The sequence below is a fragment of the Lacerta agilis genome, chromosome 4, assembly GCF_009819535.1.
Source record: "Lacerta agilis isolate rLacAgi1 chromosome 4, rLacAgi1.pri, whole genome shotgun sequence".
NCBI classification, from domain to species: Eukaryota; Metazoa; Chordata; class Lepidosauria; order Squamata; family Lacertidae; genus Lacerta; species Lacerta agilis.
The window spans coordinates 57,339,769-57,359,405 of record NC_046315.1 but is presented as its reverse complement, the minus strand read 5'-3'; the positions used below and the strand labels follow the sequence as shown (position 1 = coordinate 57,359,405).

Sequence of the window (19,637 nt, the reverse complement as noted above, 5' to 3'; positions counted from 1 at the left end):
AAAAGTCACAAATCTGGGCCCCTCTGCTGGGGCAGCCAAAAAGAAAAAAAGCTCCTCCGCCCTGGCCAGTAGGCACCCACAGTGCCATTTTAAGATTGCCCTGTTCAAGTAGCTTTACTCAATGCCTTTTAGCAAGGCCATTATGAAAAGTTAACTTATCCCAATATATAAGAATAAAGAACAAAACTGTTCATAGACCATTCATAACTTAGATCCACTTACCAGTACATGTATGTCAAGGCTTATTGCATGAAAAGCATTTACGAGAATCAGGCAATTGTGAAGACATTGTTCAGTAGTTTGTGGATAGGTGTACATATTCGCAAAGTGCGTTGAAATCTGCAGATGAGATAAAAAAAAAACTCCTTCTAAATAATCTTAGTAAATAGGTCCTAGTTCAGGATTTGGAATCAACATTCCTATTTGATACTTTCTGATTTCCTTACACATTGGGCTCTCTACTGCCTTGTATTCAAGAGCTCACACGATTCGATTCCATTTTTTTAAAAAGTCCTTTTCTTTGTTCCTTTGAACACTGTGGCACTAGCACACCTTGATGACACCTTATTCTGAAAGGTGCAGCTTTATGTTGCTGCACTTCCTCACCTCAATTCCTCACTTACTGTTGCTGCCACTCCAAGAATCACACCAAAGCTGGCTTACTGCATGTCAGAACAGTAGCTCATCAAGACCACTACTGTCTACTCTGACTGACAATCGCTCACCAATGTCTCAAAGGTCATTCCTAGCATGGCCACCTGGGATTCTTTCAGCTGGAGATTCTGGGGACCAAAATGGCAATGTCCAGCAACACAAAGCAGGTGCTACACTACACCCCATTTTCTTCATCAGGAACCTCCTAAACAAAGGGATTTTGTCTGTAGAAAACCACTTAGTGATTTACTTGTTCTCTAGCTTCCTGCTTGACACCTAACTGACAAGCGTTTCCAGCAGGGGGGAAAAGGTCTCTGCCTTAGGTGTTCATTTTGTTGCTTTTAAATCTGTCTTCTGGGGTGGGGGTTACAGTTTTTTAAACAATTTAAAGCTGTTTTTATGGTTTGCTTGTAAATGACCTTGAGACATATGTGAAAGGCAATTAATGAATTACCAACTCCAACCACTCCTGTGTTTTCAAGTCTACTTAATGGCTTCCAGTCACACTTTCCATACAATGTAGCAAGCTAAATTTAGAACCAGCATTGTGGGACAAGAATCTGGAGATCATGCACTGGTTCCAGTGTGTATTTATTTAGCTGCAGCCATAAGTGAAGACAAAACAAATGACACTTTACCCAACAGAGAGATTGTGATATATGTTACAATAATACAATTTGGATTGGAAGTTGTAAAGGTTAGGAACATACAATGGAACAGAGTAAGAGCACAAAATGGCAATGAAGGAACACATACTGTAGAATGCATTTAGGGTAGTTAAGAAAAGTGGGTCTTGATGATGGGCATGAAGCAGAAATACAGCCTTAAATGAAGGGAGAAGTGAGAGCCTAGGGAGAAGCATGTTACAAGGCAGAGACTAGAATGAAAGACTCAGATAACAGAAGCATTTCCTTATAATTCCCATATTTAATTTTGTATCCTTATTAAGGCTTTTATTGTCATTAATTTTTAAATTTAATGTGTGTATTTGTCCTAGTGTTGTTTTATATGAGCTTAAAGCTGAAATAAAGTGATTGACTGAGATAACAGAAGCTATTTAGTTATGAGTCTGAGCACAGTGAAGAAAGAAAAGGAAAGATCAGAGAAAAGATAAAATAGGTAGCTGGCACAATAGCAAAATGAGAGATGGATAACTTATTATTTCCCTCCTGCTCAAGCTCAAGTTGACAGTGACATTTTTTATTTTCTATCAATTGTCTATCAATACATTGAACACTGATTTCTCTTATGCAATACAAATATTTTAAAACTAACAAATAATATTTCTATCAAAATAGTGAAAAACTTTCTTACCAAATAAGGGCAATATTTGGCTACTTGTGCAGCAAGGACAAGGCCATCAAGCAGATCTTTATCAAAGTTTACTATCCATCTTGTAGGTGGTATATCACCTGTATGAAATGAGAATTTAGTGTTTTCCCCTGAAGAATCTGTGAGCCCTTTCTGACAAAACTCCTGCATTTTTTCTTTGTGGAAAATCATATTATAAACATAGTATAATATTTCAAGTATGTCTACCCAATCTTCCTAGATAAATGGTAGTTTAATTCCCTCCTGCAATGTCCCCTCACCAAATTATGTTGGTAGGCTTTCAGTTCTCAAACATCTTCATCGTCCTGGATGAAGATCACATGAAGCCCAACCACATCAGATCCTGCAAATAGATCTATAGACTGATCTATAGACAGGCAATTTAGCACATGGAAGTATTCATAGATAAGCATTCATTTGAATTATCTATTGGCAAAGGATGCATGTATGTTAACCTAAAATGGCTCTTTTGGGAGAAGATCTCCTAATAGCTGGAATAGAGGTCAACAAAAATTCCTTACTCTTATATATACACCTGTCAGGCCAGAGCAAACTAGTGAGCTCTCACAGCTGTTCGGCCTGGCCGACAGCCCAGACCAAGAAGGGAGGACTGATATGAGAGCTGCAGAGGAGGAGGAGGCAGAACAAAGTGCTCAGCTCAGAGAGACCCAGGACGTATCAGAATATAGCTCTTTGGAGTCTCATACCCCTCCTCTCAGCATGCTGGAGCGTCAGAGGGGTGGGTTACAAGAGAAGGGGAAGTTAACGTCAATTAAGCGACGTCAGAGGGTGGTATTCTCACGTGGTGTTAAAGGCAGGAGAAGCTACGCTGTACTCTCAGATGAGTCATCAAGCGAGTAGTCAGAGGTTCTAAGAGCAGGGAGCTTGGTTGTTTTCTTTTAATAAACTCAACTTATCTGAATTAACGTGTACGCGTCTTGCTGCTGCTACAACACCATACCTAAAGCTCAAAATTACTAGGCACAGATTGTACATTAGCAATCAAGCTCAAGAAGCACTCTTAAAGTACTCATTTATTTGGAGCTAGTTCTCTAACAAATGAAATATTTTATTATGTAAATAAAACAGATTCCATTTACTGATGCCCAGCTAAGCTGACTAGTTTTACCTCTGCTTCATTTTTTGCTACCTCAGTCCTAACATTTATTTGCTTTTCTTGTGCACTGTTGAAAAGTAAATGCATTAATTAGAACTCCCATATGTCTTAATTGACAATTATGTTACTCAGCTTTAATAATTAATACATCAGCACTTAGAATATTTACCAGCCAAAATTGCATTAGCAGTAGAGTCATAGGTAAACACCATAATGAATTAAAATGTAACCCAATTCCAAAACCCAGCCCTGGAAATTTTTAATATTTAGAAGTAATTAGAAGGTTTCAGCTGCACTAAAGGGTTGAGCAAAGCCATTGCAACATTAATAAAGGAACATGGGGTTTATGTCACTCTATGCAAGAATTGTCACTAAATAGTCACCTGGTAGCCATGGTGACTTGAAATTTCCCCCAAGTCTCTTATTCCCAGCAGTCCAGCCCTTTAAAAATAAAATTGTATTTATGATTTCCTCAATGTACTAGCTGCTTGATAAATGTGTGTTGTATTTTATATGTATTTTGTTGATTTACTCTTAAACTATGTATTTTGGTCTATGTTGTAACTTTAGAGTTGTTATGAGCCTTCTGTGGGCTTCATGAACCTCCAGTCCTAGTTAAAATGTCTTTTTCCTTTTGACACAGGCTTAGGACCTGTCTAGAGAACTAGCTGGTTTGAGTCTCAAGACTGGCACAACAACATGTGTTATGGCACTACATGACACTAATCCTAACCCTGTTTTGATTGCACAGCATGGAACAGGATCAGATCATTAATGAATAAGATCAGGTCATTAATGAGGGGGAATGTCATAGGCATAGGGCAGTGATTTAGAGAAGATGCATTATAAAATTATGTTGAGACTTGGTTAAATAAAATAGCTTGAAGGAAGTATTTAAAGGATTCATGTCATAAGCCTTGTAGTAATTCTGCATCATATATACCAAACTGAAGTTATTTCAGTATTAATTTCATATCAGAAGAATATTTTGGACGTTATTTTAAATGTTAATGCTTTTCTAACTTAGACTGCTTTAATCTAACTACTTAAAGATCAAACTCAGCACTGCAGTCATAGTCAGTGTCGAAAGAAGAATTATACTGACATTCATCGCTTTTACATTTTCACTGGTATAATAAAACAACAACTAAAATTTGAGCAGTGCATAGTACTGTCAGAGAGGTGAATAAGTCACACAATTGACTTTTAAAATGCTCTTTTCAAAGGAAGCCTTTGTTCTGAGACTTTGAAAAGACTTTGAGAAATCGTTTTGTTCAAGAAGAAAATAAGTGAACTGTCCAATTTAGAAAAAATGGCCTCAAAAATTGCTTTCTCGAGAGGGACTATGTTTCAAGAGGGACAGCTTCATGTTTAAATATCTGAATGCATTTAAAATGTTTTGACCAATTCTAAACTTATTTTTAAAGCTATCTTAGAAAAATCTTTATAGTAAACTTCCTGCACATAAAAAAACCCAGGACTACCAGCAGAACACTAGTTTTCCCCACCTTTTTTGCTGTCTTTCCATACAATTGTTCGTGTCTTCTCAAAATTTCTGTTCATCCAAATAAGAAGAATTCTTTCAGATGAAGAGTATATATTACTAGACAAAGGATCAGAACTTATACGTGGAACATGTTCGGAGTTTTCTAAACTGCTCTCGGTATCGTCTTCAACAGTGGAGACACGGTGGAGAACCAAAATCTAAAATGGACAAACTATTAAAAACTTTCTTCTATATAACCGACAAACACAGATTTACTTAGAATAAGCCCTACTGCTCTAAGTGAGATATCTTACACAAACTCTTTACTAAGTATACTACCTAATGGTAAGATCCTGCTGTAACACAAAGACAGTTATCTTCTCCCTTTTACTTCTGCTCTATGCTTCAGAAGGGACCCTTGTCCCATTAAGCATATGTACCTTTTATCTGTACCTTTAGTCTAATGTGCAGATTATCTTTCGAATTCCACACTGCTCCAAATTTTGCAGTGCAGTTGTGAGCTCAAATGTACCAAAATGCCAAAAGTGCAAACATCACATATTTTAGAATAAAATATGGTAGGTCTAGAAATATTAACAATGAGATTACTGAATAATAGACTCACCTGCCCATACCTATCATAACACACCATGGCTGAGCAGATGAGAAACAAAAAAGCTGTTCTAAACCATGGTTTGCCTGCTGTACACCTGAAAGCTCAAACTACTGCATGGATTCTTAATTTAGGGTTAGCACAAACCACAGTTTCACATTATGTCTGAACCCTGCCTAAGACATATGCACAAGCTTGCTGATCTCACCTTGTATATTTGAAGCAACACATCTGTCCAAGCTCGCTTGCTCATGGCTTCAAATAGACAATCATCCAAAACATAAACATAACTGTCATTAGGATCAAACGACCCAACCTTTGGATAAATATGAGAAACTTGTGATTTATACTTTGATTTTGTTCTAAATTGGACAACAGCAAACACTAAACATTAGCTATTGCTTTCTAATATAATTGCCATGTATAACATGTAGAAATGCAGAAAATGCTGTGTTATTATATATGAGGATATGCATAGTAGTGCTGCAATTGAATTCACATCTACATGGGCTTCACTTCTAAATAAATATGGAAAAGTTTGTCTGCTAATAGGCTGCCATCTAGTAAGAAGCAAATCTCAACATGCACCCCGATGAGCAACTTGGTGCAAAACTGAACATTCCCTCCATTACATAACGTTATTATAAGGTAGAGAGCATAAATGTACACTGTAAGTAAGTCACAAGAAAACTTTAAAAAAAGTAGCAAGTATAGCACATTTAGAATTAAACACAGCATTATATGTGGCTATGCCAGTGAGGGGAAAGTTCTTATCTTAATGATTAAAATTAAGCCCAAGACTGAAGTGCATTGCTACATTTACATTATATAAAATTACCTTCACCATAAGCTGTAAACAGGCCCATTTCTTATAATCTTCAAAGTCAAGGAGAAACTGAGGCAAAATGTGAGGAAGGCATGCTCCTTGACCTCTAACATCAATATAGAAACAAGAATAAAGGATAAATAATAAATAAAGTCTTGGAAATTGAAGTTCCTTTCTCACACTCTTCACTAATGCACTGTATTCATGCACCCTTTTCTGTGCCAATACATTTGAAATATATATAGCTATGAAATTCTGCACAAAGTAGGCAGGCAAGAAATCTGTCCTAAAAATCAGGGACACTACTCACTACAATAACCTTATGACAAATATAGAAAATTGCAGTATTAATTTCAGTATATTTCACTAGATATTTATAATGAAAAAGTATTCTCAGTCTGTATGCCTAGATTTCTTTGTTTAATAAGGCAGACACATTTTTCTCCTTTTAAAGGAATTGCTTAAGTGTCCTATTCCTTTGTCTTACCCAATCAGCAGTCACAGTCAGAATTAAACATCCTTATCAGCATTTCCAGCTACAGTCATTTTGCAATTTAGTTCATAGTTACTGGAATGTGTATTTGAGTGAAACATGGGGTAATAAGTCAATTTTATTAACTATATTGGGCAATATCTATATCAAAAGAACTTTAATGTGGCCACAGTGGCCTATTTTTGATGCCAGACATTCATATAAATCTTAGCACACTGGGAAACTTCCACATTTGGTTTCGTTGGACAAGAACAGCTCTTGAACATATGATGCAATTCACAGGCTGCAAAGTTCTGAATTTATTTTGAGTGGTGAAGTGCTCTGGTAGCACTTTTTTTACCTATGTATGTTGAGCTACAACTGTGCCTTTCACCATTTGACCTACTTTTGCCAGGTCAAATGAGGTCTCCCTTGTGGAAAGACTGGTATGAAGAAAGCGCTGAGCAGTTTTGCCTTTTTTTTACAACAACAGCGTTGCAGCCAGCCAACCTATAGGAGGAGTGCATTCCACAACTAGAGTACTATTACTGAGATGGCCTTTTGATGGGTCCTATACCTCTTGCTGCAAGAGGACCCAGGTGGCGCTGTGGTTTAAACCACAGAGTCTAGGGCTTGCCGATCAGAAGGTCGGCGGTTCAAATCCCTGCGATGGGGTGAGCTCCCGTTGCTCGGTCCCAGCTCCTGCCCACCTAGCAGTTCGAAAGCATGTCAAAGTGCAAGTAGATAAATAGGTACCGCTCTGGCGGGAAGGTAAACGGCATTTCCGTGTGCTGCTCTGGTTCGCCAGAAGCGGCTTTGTCATGCTGGCCACATGACCAGGAAGCTGTCTGCGGACAAACGCCAGCTCCCTTGGCCTATAGAGCGAGATGAGCGCCGCAACCCCAGAGTCGGACATGACTGGACCTAATGGTCAGGGGTCCCTTTACCTTTACCTAGACCTCTTGCAGCTGGAAATATAAGGAGGTCCTCCCCAGTAGATCTTAGGTCACATATGGGAAGAGAGCGTGGGGAGAAGTGCTAACTCAGATAATAGTGTCTCAATTCATTTAAGGAGAGACACGTCCTCAGATAACAAGGTTCCTAGCTGCTTAAGACTTATACATCAAAACCTTGAATTGTGCTCACTAGTTAACTGCCAGCCAGCACAGATCTTTGAGGGCTGCTGTTCAATTGTCCCTGAGTGCCAGACCTAGCAGAACTCTGGCAGCTACATTTTGCACTAGCTGCAACTTCTGACCACTTTTCAAAGGCAGCCTCACGGAGAGCACCTTGTAATAATCTAAAAAGGAACAGCTGTAGCTGGAAATAGGCACTTGGTGCTACTCAAGCCACCAGGGCTTCCAGCAGCTGTGAACCTGATCTTTCAGGGGGAAAGCAGCCCCATCCAAAACAGGCTGCCAACCTAATTCCCAGACGCAGGAACCACAAATCCGCAGACCCTCAATCTTGCTAGGATTCGGCTTCAGTTTATTGGCCCCCATCCAGCACACTACTCCCTCCATACGGTGGTCAAGCATGGCTTAGGAATACTTTCAACTAGACAAAACATAATGGCAAAATATCTTTAAAACACTCACCTGAGAAAAGTGATCATTGTAGAATGCTGCCAGTGAAGTTGCACCACTCGCTGTATGGGGTCACATGGCAACGACTGGCTTGAACTAATTCCAGGCAGCAACTGCCCACTCAAATGGAGCAGCAGGTCATAAATAGTCTTTATATCTTTACCAAGGTTTTGTCTAAGCTTTTCATCAGATGAAGCCATTTGAATTTTACAGACATCACTGAGCAAAGAAATAAAAACAACTCTATTTCATTATTAAAAGCAAGCTAATATTAAAACACATTAATGTGATAACTCTCTGGCTAGAGATTTAATTATGAAATATGTACTTCACTATAGTGATTCTGGTGCTCATCTACAGACACCAGTGTACATATAGAGCTCTGGGCCCTAATCTATACACAAACACTATATGAAACTTTAAACTATTGATTAAAATGCATCTATGCTGGATTGTTTATTTTTGTCTTCTCTGATAAATTAAGGTATAAAAATAAAAATTCTGTAAGATGCCTTTTACAACCATATCATAATCAATTAGTTTATCTATGTGCTGTTAGATCATTAAAACTCTTTTGGCAGGTAACTAGTAATAAATCTTTGAACAAGGAAGTCCTGCTTTACAAGAATTCTATTGCCTTCCATTGCTGCTTTTATTCTAGATTACTTTATTTGATCAGCATTATTATTACGCATCCCTCTTCAATTTATTTGTAAAAAATATATATTCAAAAGAACAACTTGAACAACCCTACTAGCAGTCCATGTTCAGGCAGGTAGGCAGAACAGAGATGGAATGGCACAGGTGAAATCTGCGCCAAATCATACCATACCACTGGCATTCAGTTTTTCACACACATTTTCTTTCAGCCAGCAGGCCCTATAACTTCCCAAGATCTTAAAATAAAACAGCCAGCCAGAATATTTTCTGTTCCTCCTTTAGAATATAAGTAGTGACAGAATACCCAATAGAGCTAGACACAACCTGTGCACATGTATATGTACAAAATGTCCCAAATTTAACATTTACGGTTTTTTAACCAAGTTACTTTTTGTTTAGAAAATGCATCTGTTGGGCTGTAGTGAACCTCCACAAGTGAAGAAAATTAATATACAAATTTAAGCCTTTCTAGCTAATGGAAGACAAAGGCAAAGAAGTTTTTAAAAAATTGCCTCGCTATATAAGTTTTTTAAAAACAAAAACAAAAAACACCAAGGTATAAAGCTATCAAGCTTTGGTAGTGTTTTTAGGACCCTGGGAATCAGGTGACTCAAGGGAAGCATTGCAGTCAATGGGTGGTATTCAACTAAGTTCTAATCAGAGTAGAACCACTGAAATTAATGAACACAATTAAGTTAGCAGCATTAATGTCAGTGGATCTACTCTGAGTAAAACTTAGTTCAATACCACCTGCTATAACTAGAGGAGGGCAAACATGTTATATATACTCATTTTTTATTATTTTAAAGAGATACGGTGATCAGAAAGTTAGCCTGTAACCAAATCAAGGCCCACATAGAGCTGTGTCCCCTTTCAGCTGTTCATGCCTCATTACACAGGTCTTCATTATTTTGCTTAAACTAGAGGTGTATATTTGTGGCTTTTACTCTCCCAGTCTTCAACCTCATACCAAGATCTTGGTGAAATTCCATTGCAGGTATTTTAGTAAAACAGTTCTTTTAATCAAACGAAAAAGACATTGACTGTTTAAAAGGTAGGAAGTGTGAGAAAATAATGAGCTAGTACCGTCTTAGAGAATGTGGAATGGAAATGGGATTTGGCCCTTTAGACCAACCAAAGAGAGTAAACCAATTCTGAACTGCTGAAATGACTTTCTCATAAAAAGCATACTCCTTTGTGCCTTCATCAGGAAAAACCAATAATTCAAATTTGCTTCTAGCACGTCTAGTTTGATAGGTAGATTCACTCTTCAGCTTTTCAAGCATCTTTCCCAATTCTGCAGAAAAATATCTGAATTTAGTTGTAAGTATACCACTTCCTAGAACACAAAGTAGTAGTAAAGCACTTACTTTCTTATACGTTTGATTTCTGCTGGAAAGAAAACCAAGGACTTTGGGTGTGTTTTGTACACTGTGGTGGCTGATCAGTAGCTACACTATTATGAAGAAATCATTAGTAGACTAAATCAATGTATAGCTCCATACTGGAACATGATTAATTAGATCAGCTGATAATAAATGCATTGACATTTCTTCAGTTCCACCATACACCTGTTGGTGTGCTGAGTAGAGATGTGCTCTTATCACAAGATTCAGCACTTCAGAAAATAGTCCCAAATCAGCTCAGGCTGCTTTAGAGACTACTCAGCACCTCAGATGTGAATCTCAGTTCAGGAAAAGCAAAGCATTGTGCCTTCCCACTATCATAGGTAAATCACTCAAATTACTAACTTTATTTCATTTTCTTTATGACAGTCTCCAATGAAATTTGCAGGTATACGATTCCCTCCTAGCTGGGTAAGAGCTGGCAAATTCCAGACAAAGAGGTACTGGCCACGTCTAAAGTTTGCTTTTTGGCTTTTTATTTTATTTTTTAAAGGAACAAATCTTTCTTCTTTTTGACAGAATCTGGTGGCATTTGTAGGTGTGGCATGTCATTGTATGGATGAATGCTGCCAAATTTCAAACAGGATATCTGCAGTAGTTTTCCTGCAACTGCAGGCCTTAACAGTTCTGAGGTAGTTAAAAACCCCTCTATTGTTTTGTGAGTTTCAGCTGCATAGCTCAGTTGGGTAGAGCGTGGAGCAAGGCTGCAGGTTCGATCTCTGAATGGGACAGTTGCATATTCCTGCATTGCAGGGGGTTGGACTATATGATCCTCAAGGTCCTTTCCAACTCTACAATTCTATGATTTTCAAGCAAGTGCCAATAGCAGAACTGGAGCACGGTGGTGCAATATTTCAATATCCCTCCCTCAAAGAACTGTGGTTGGCCAACCCTGCTAAAATCATTCCCTCTGAATAGAAGCTAGATTGTCAATTTCAAAACTACTGCTGGATTAAACTAATGGTCCATCTAGCCTTGTATTTATTTATTTATTGTTTAATGTATTTACATTTGGTCTTATTAGGGTGAATCCACACAAGACAGCTAATAAACTAGCTGATATTTTTTTTTCTCAGCAGCAGCATCTGTTGATACTTTCCAATATTGATTCCCAAGAATGTGATACTTATTTTGAGATCCTGTCCAGGAACATACATAAAATCCTGATTAGCATAGTTAAGTCAGTTTTGTTTGTTGTATGAGTAGGGCCATAGCCACGGCATAGCATATCTCCTAAACAAGAATACCTCTTAAACCTACAGGCGTCTGGAAACCTATATAGCTATAGCCATGCTGCAGGATTTGGAATCTAACGCAGAATCTAGTAACTTCAGACAAACCCTGGAAATCTAAACTGTCATTAACAAATATTTCTAGCCCTCGTGGTTGTAAAGAAAGCCTGTACATTATACCTGCAAAAGAATCTTCAGAGTTGGTGACTCTCTTAAAAGTACCAGAAGATATTTGTGAACATGATCCTGGAACATAACATGGATGCTGCAGAGTTTCTCCGGTGCTGTAAATTATCTCATTAGAATCTATAAATTTGATAAAAATGTTAACATTACACGTTTTTCAATACTTTCTGTAATTAATAAGTACAAAAGTATTTGGTCCCGTCCGTCCCGTCCGCTAATTGCGTTCTACGTTCCATAGATGGGCAGCCCATGCGCCATGTTTGGCCCTCATATCTGTTATTGAGCCCCCTAGCATTCATCTGACACATTCCCCCCCTTCATTATATTCTGCATTATCTCCTGTCCCAAACAACCCTCTAAATTACTAGTTAGGAGAGCAGAAGCATTGAGCAGCAAGTGGAGGAACAAAAGGAAGGAGTAATCCTAGATCTGTACATTATTGGAGCTGGAGAAGCTAGGGTTGGTTGGTGAAGGAGCAACGAAGAGGGACAAAAGAAGGAAAGGGTGATCCTGGACAAGCTGGGGGAATCTAAGAGTTTGTGGGTTGAAAGGAGTATCTAAGCCCAAAACCTATTCCTAACAGGTTAGGCTGTTGGGTGTGCAAGCTCCTCCGTCCTTTCAAGTTCTCATATTCCTCCTCCAAATACTAGTTTGTGGTGGCAGCTAAGCAACAACAGGATTGGTAGGACTGGTGTTGGCTGAGAGTGGAGAGGAAGTGGTGGTCCAGGAATATGAGAGGAGAGCCCTTTCCAACGCTAGAGGTCACTCATATTGCTGCTTCTCTGGATGCAAAATTTATCCAAACTGTAAAAAGTGAAGAGGTGACTTGCAAAGCAGCCAGCTTCCTTCACCCCACATCAATTTCTCAGCAGCATCAGGAAAGTCCCAGTTGGAGGCAGGGAAGGAAGGGTGTAGAGGGGGGAAAGCACATACGGTATAAACAGCTGGCTTGGATATGTGTGTGGATGGATGGATGGAAAGGAAGGGGTGTGTGAGAGAGAGAGAGATTGAGATTGTGGAGAGTTACCTCACTTTGTATGTGGAGAACCAGCTTCCATTTACCGCTGCTGATTTGCATCTTTTGCAAATTTATCCATTCTTGATTTACTCATTGCTCCTCACCTTTCTTTCTTTCTCTCTCTCTCTCTCTCTCCTGCTTATTATCTGTCTTTCTTCATTTGAATAACACTGGGCATTTTAAGTTTTCACTGCTACTCTTTCCCACCCACACAAAGTATCAGCTTGAATAGGACATACAATTGAAATGCCGTTTGGTTGCCAAAGAAAATTAGAAGCCCTTTTTAAGGATAATCTCACTACAACGTGTTAACTATGATAAGCATTTGAGCAATTCTTTAAAGTTTCTAAGCAGATAAAACCTTCTCTGCTCACCACTTCTCAGGGCAATTTGCTGGTTGGTAAGGTGGCATGCCAGGTAGGGATACACAGTAAGGAGGCAATTCTCTGCTGTTGCAGACACCTGAAGCGGAAATCTAGAAATACAACAGGAGGTATTTTCAATTAACACATTCAGTTTCTTCGGTGCCAGGGCTCCAAACCCAAGACTGCACACATTGTAATGCAAGCATGAGAAACCCATGAGCCTTCAGTAGTTGTTGGACTACAGCTCACATCATCCCTGACCAGGGGCCACCCTGGCTGGGGGTGATGGGTGCTGGAGTCCAACAATATATTGATGGCCTTTTTCAATGCATATATTCATATGCCTGCACAGAAACACTTTCATTCATTTTAGTAGAAGGGGAAGCAATAAGCACACCAGGCAACAGACAAACACAACAAAGCAAATTCTGCCTAAAATGGGAAGCCTGTCGTAATACCTCCAGAAGAAATGTATGTATGTAGCTTGAGGAAAGCTGAGGTATGGAATTCCTGGCCACAAGGAAAATCCTTGTAGAAACAATTTAGAAATTTTGAAAGACGGATTAGATATTAGTAAAAAAAAGATGTAATTGCTAGCTGATTATGCCAAGTTCTGCCTCAATCTTGTGACTAGTGGCTTTCAGTAATTTTCAGCCCTGAGGATAGAAAGCCTGAGAATAGAAAGCACGTTTAATGTGCTTAAAGATAGACAACTCCCCAAACAACAGCATCACCTGCTTGTTAAGCTTTTCAGGAATTTATGCATTCATAATCAGGTTTGTTATTTTGCTACACCTTTAAGACCATGGGTTGGGAAAACATCTCTAGAGAGCATTTATGGCATAATTGCTGGTTGTTTTACTCTTCTGCTCCCTGACGTTATTTCATGCGATGGGTTTTTAATGTTTTCTAGAAATGTTTATCCGTTTTGTTAGGCATCTGGGGAAGTTAAAATTCTGTGGGGTAGAAATATAAATTTTATACTGTAATTGTGCATCATGAATATACAAAAGCTTATTTTAAAACAATACTAATTGAGCAACACTCCAAAAACAGGGCATAACTATTAACTCTTTCTTGGTCTTCAGGATTCACTTTATTTGCCCAGGCTTTTGTTAGTTAATTTTTTCATTATTATTTTATCCCACCTTTTCTCCAAGGAGTTCAAGGTGGCATGCACACTTCTTTTTCCTCTAAATGTTATCCTCACAACAACCCTGCCAGGTAGGTTAGGCTGAGAGACTGTGACAGGCCCAAGGTCACCCAGTGAGCTTCTTGGCTGAGTGGAGATTCGTTCCCTGATCTCTCACGTCCTAGTCCATCACTCTCGCCACTTGATGATGGAATGCTTAATGCTCAGCAACAGTATCTGAATCAGTGTTTACTGAATTATTATTACTTCTTTTTAGCATGCTTTTATTATTTGTGTTATAATGTTAATATGTGTGTTGCACATAGCCCTGAGCTCCTTTGAAGGAAGCCCAATTTATAAATATAAATATAAGTAATATAAATAAATAAAACTGGGAAACGCCCAAGAAATTACAATGGTGAGAAGGAGTAGCAATCAACTACATGCTTACTCACCTCCCTCTGTTGCTGTTTCTTTTGTAACTTCGCTACCAGCCCAGAGAACCACCTTCCAGGGCTATTCTTCTAGAAAAAGAGGTGCCAGAACTCACCATGAACACCTTCCTCTTCCTCTCAGAATGGCAATGGCAGCCACCTGAGAGCTGCCGGAACTCACCTGAGAGGTTCTGGAACCCATCTCAGAACTTAGTTCCAGCGAGTTGCCCCTGAAAAAAAGCCCAGCCACTTCTCTCTTTCATGGCAAGGAGAAGGAGAAAGAGTAGCTGCAGGCTCCCAACAACCAACAGGTCAGTCAGGATGAGCTGAGCCAAGATAGAAAGCAGTCGATATAAAGAGCTTTTGTGCTGAGCATGCCCCATTCCTTGCAACTGTCTTCTTGTTCTTTGTCTCCCCTCTCCCCATAGTCCTGGCACCTGGTGTAACTCTCCTGAACCTATTTCTATACCAGAATGAACTTGAGCTATGCTGCCACACCTCCTATTAAAAGGACTACACAGTGTCCTTTTCCTCCTCTTCAGTCCCACTTCTGCAGGTGAGTGGGAAAGAGGAAAATACTAGTGAAAAGGTAGGGAGCCATCCCCTCTTCACTCAGGTGGATGGATTATTTGGCCACTTCATTGGCTCAACAAAGTTAGTTGTTGTTTTTTCCTGCAGGCCACCAAAATCCTGGAACCAGCACTGGGTCACACATTCTTTGGAATTCTCTCTATGCAGTAAATCAACCATTTCAAAAAGTAGCATTTGCCCTCAAGACATAATCTGACTACATCTTTCTCCATTTTGTATACACTTCCCCTCAGCTAAGTAACATCTTTTAAGAATTTTCCCAAGTTATTTCTACACACAGAAGCACCTAAATGTGACTACCTGTTCTTTTCTCCATCAACAAAGAATACATTCTTCAAAAAGGAAATTGGCTTTGAAGAACAGAATCTGACACGGCAGGTAAATCCAATATTGTTTCCTTCTGATGTTACTTGAATTACATTGCCATTTGGAAAATCCACTGTTAAAGGATTAATCTGATGAACATCCTCTCTAGTGTCCAATTCTGAAATTTCAACTTGCAAGACTGTCGAACTATTAAAAAAGAAGAAGTAGTAAGATATGTAGTCCCAATGGATCAATGTAACAAAGTTGAAGAATATATTTTCACAGTTGTTTTCAGAGATTTACTTTAAGGGGGAAAAACACATTTTATAATTAGCTGTCAGATGAGAATCCTTTGAGTAAAGTAACAGCTAATTTGTATTAAACAAGCACTTCTTACTTGGGAGTTCATAAACAAAAGGTGAAGGATTTCAGGTTATATTAAACCTTATTCATAATTTTCAAAGTTTATACTGTTACATTATCCAGCTTCTTGAAGAGTAAGACTTAAGAGTAACACCAAGCTGGTTTTGCATATTGCTCTGTTGAGTCTGTTTGCAAAGCCACTTCCAGCTACAAACAGCATTTAGTGTTTGTACAAAGAACAATTTTTAGCAAAGTCAGGGCTTGAACACTCAGTAGAACTTCCTTCTTCATGTGGAAAGGCACAACCCCATGCTATATCACAGCGATGTCCAACAGGTTGATCACGATCAACAGGTCGATCCCCAAATGATCGTGGTCAATCACGGGCTCCCTTTAAATTGCCGGCTGTAATTAGAATTGTGGTGGAAGTCTCTGCCTCCTGCCACCCTCGTTCTGTCCGTGATTATCATCCCGGTTTTTTTTAAGCATTTTATGACGTCCCTCCCTAAAAAAGCTTCACCACTTCAACAACTTTCTGTTCCACCTGCAGTATATCACAAACTGATACCCTGCTCAAGTTCTAAAAGAGGTTTATCATGTGATGCGACGAGTTATTTAAGAAGCACACATCCAAAGCCCTCCAGGGCATGCATGAATAGTTCCTTAGATCCAATTCATTCTAAATAATAAAGCAATACATAGACCAAAAACCTATAAAATCACCAACTTATATATTTTGGTGAACACAATCCTACAATTAGCACAATCCTACAAGGCTAGTTGAACCTCCACAGCACCAAAAAAAAAAGCCCAAAGGTTTGGGAAGCTGGAGCTTAAGTAACATCATTGGTTAGGTAGTAAATGGTATATAACTAAATGGGAAACAGGTCTAAGATGTTCCTTACTAAATCAAATTCTAGATATGGTGCTGTGCCCAAGCATAGCTGTCCTGGCAGCCCTATGGATGCTACAAAAAGAGCCTTCAGAGGACCAACTTCCCTTTCTGCCCAACTCAATGTATTTCCAGGGGGGGGAAAGCCTGTAGCATGTCAAAACAGTCCAGCATAGGCTTAGATGAGATGATGTCTGGTCCTGAACCCCAGCACACAATGGGAGCTGATCCTCCATCAAAGCAGGATCTCATATTTTGACACCCCCAAGTCCAACCTGTTTGCTACAGTGGTTCGAATTATCATTTATACATGAGCAACTACTCTGCAGTCTTGAGCTTCCTTACAGCAGTGGTGCGGAACCTCCAGCCCACAGGCCTAATTAAGCACATGGGGACTCAATGGTTGGCCCACCTTTTGGGCGCATACTTATTATATCTTCTCCATGTCTGGCATCATAAGACATCAGGCACTGGAAAGTTCAAAAACAATTCAAGCCACAGTTCCCCAAAAAAAGAGCCAAGAAAGCACTCTCTCTAGGCATGGCTTGAATTTGGCACTTTTTCAATTAGGTACCTTTTTTCTGATACCATGCAAAGTGAAAAGAAGGCACCAAATTCAAAAAGCTCTGCTTCAAGCTATGGCTACAACAGAAGAATTTTCATTTTCAATTATGACTTGAAATTTCTGTCACCTGATGTCATCATATTACCTGCCCACCTGTCCAAGTGGCCTGCAGAGGATTTTCACTTCTGGATCTGGCCATCTGCTCTGATCCAATTCCATACCCTGTCTCACAACAAATTACTGACACATAATAAGGCATAATTATTTAACCCAAGATGCCTAATACATATTATTGTAAGAATTAGGAAAAGCGATGTAGGTAAGCCTGTCTCACAGATAAACTATCCTGCAACTTCACAATTTGTTGCAACTGTTTTCCCCTATTCATTTATCAGCAGCACAAGACGTTATTTTGAAAAGAGAAGGTATAAATTAATCTCATTTGGAAAAAAAAGAAAGAATATCGCATCCTCTCATATGTATAAACTCACCCGTTAAATTATTAAGAGTTTTACAGAAGAACTCCAATAGGGGAAAGCAGTTTACACTTGATTGCAACTTAAACTGTAATTTAGGTAAATTGTAATTTACCTTAAATAATCCTGAGGAGTTATACAAACATCTACCCCTGTTTCCACATTGAGAGGAACTGGAGTCAGTATCACAAGCTGAGGCTCAAAGTTGATCTTGGATGATGTCATAGACCCAGATAAAGTGATTATTCGGTAAACAGATACATCTTCATTCAGAAGAACTGGCACTTGAGCTGTATATGACCCAGCCCAATCTGGGGAGGAAATGTAATGGTTATTCATATTAACATAAATTAAGTGTGTTTTTTCAGCAGCAGACTAGATTCTTGCTAAGCATGCTAAGCTGTAGAAATCTGTAGCATTTCTGTTGGATTCAACTTTATATACTACATTTTCTATGTAATGGGAAATAGGGGTCCAAGAAAGATTCAATAAGGATATAGCATAAAAACAATGAAAATCAACCATAAAAGCACATTTAAAATGCTTGCTGAAATTTTTAAAAAGCAGTCACCAAGCACACACGGGTCAACAAGGAGGGGTGTGCCTGATCTCAGCTTGGAGGTCCAAAGAACTGGACCTATAATGCTGAACACACAGCATGTGGTAGATATGAATAATGCATGTGAATCATAGGAACCAGTAACAGGGACTTCCTCAAAGATCTCAGTGATCGGAAAGGGGTATCATGCACCTAAGTTGTTATGAGTCTTATAAATTAATTTAAGAACATTGATTGATTATTAGAGGCCAGTGCAAGTTTTTAAGCAGTGGAGGTATGTGCTGGAGGTAACTAACTAGTCTAGCTGCAGCATTTTATACCAGCTGGAGGTTTTTGTAAAGGGGCCCAGCTTTTATGAAGGGCAATGACTCACTTCAAAGACCTTTTACTTCATTCTTGGCAAGTTTAAAAGATAACATACTCTGTTTAACAACTTTTGATACAACATCAGTAGTGAGCAAGTTCACAATTAATATCTCTATAAATTCCTCTTTGATATTGCAGCACATGCCTTAATGGCAAGTATCACTTATATTCGACACAGGCTTGTACTACTCTGCATCTAGTCAAGCAAAAACTGCTTTCCAGCAGCTAGGTATGAGAGCCTTAGAGTCGGTATCTTTTTCACCTTTATTTGACATGTTACTATCATCAAAATGTATGAATAAGTAGGCAGAACAGGGGAAGGTGGAGTAATTATTTTTGCGGACTTACTGAATGGCTGATTTAGCAGCTAACTTGCTTGTACCAGTCTTGATAAAACTACAGTTCCCTGTGCCTATACCTACACCTATTTTTTTCAAATACACACTTTGTATCACTAGCCCTTTTCATTACTGAACTTTCCAACAAAAAGCAACAGAAAATGTTCTGAGTAAGCAAGGAAAGTGCTAAGACCCTATTTCTCTTTGTAGTATCTCTATCTAACATTCTATAGATGCACAGCAAGCAATGTTTTAGACAGGTTGGCTTTGAAAAGAGAGAGGTGAGTTCACAGCTGTGCTAGTAGAAAGTTGAATTTAACTTTATCCATGACACAGGCCTAGTCTCAAGAGACTTGTAAGCCCTAGACTATGTCAAATATGTTATGCAATAAAGCAGCAATGTCTGAGGCTGCAGCAAAGCAACCTTGACTGCCTTCTTAGTATTTTCCAGACCAAAATCCAGTTCCTGTATGGTGGAATGTGGAGCTCAACAACTATCAGCTCATTCATTCTGGCTTGCATATTTGTTCCAAGATAGAAACTTATGTTTCCCAAACCCCTATAAACACATTGCAAGTACACTTTTCATAAGACAACAAATAGGAGCAATTATCATTCTTCTGAGCATCAGCAAATTAAATTTTGTTCAGAATCAAGTCAAC

General features: G+C 38.9%; 1 protein-coding gene across 1 annotated transcript in view; it reads right to left on the bottom strand.

Annotated features, from left to right (window-relative positions):
* Positions 1-19,637, bottom strand: part of CFAP47 (cilia and flagella associated protein 47) — a 186,097-nt gene that overhangs the window by 122,875 nt on the left and 43,585 nt on the right. Inside the window, exons 25-35 of the mRNA XM_033146380.1 lie at positions 17,828-18,023; positions 15,411-15,629; positions 12,963-13,063; positions 11,565-11,690; positions 9,833-10,085; positions 8,099-8,305; positions 6,041-6,134; positions 5,411-5,518; positions 4,612-4,807; positions 1,969-2,066; positions 223-339 (exon numbers count right to left, since the gene is read on the bottom strand). Coding sequence (XP_033002271.1) covers positions 223-339; positions 1,969-2,066; positions 4,612-4,807; positions 5,411-5,518; positions 6,041-6,134; positions 8,099-8,305; positions 9,833-10,085; positions 11,565-11,690; positions 12,963-13,063; positions 15,411-15,629; positions 17,828-18,023 — 1,715 coding nt within the window. The remainder of the gene's footprint in view (positions 1-222; positions 340-1,968; positions 2,067-4,611; positions 4,808-5,410; positions 5,519-6,040; positions 6,135-8,098; positions 8,306-9,832; positions 10,086-11,564; positions 11,691-12,962; positions 13,064-15,410; positions 15,630-17,827; positions 18,024-19,637) is intronic.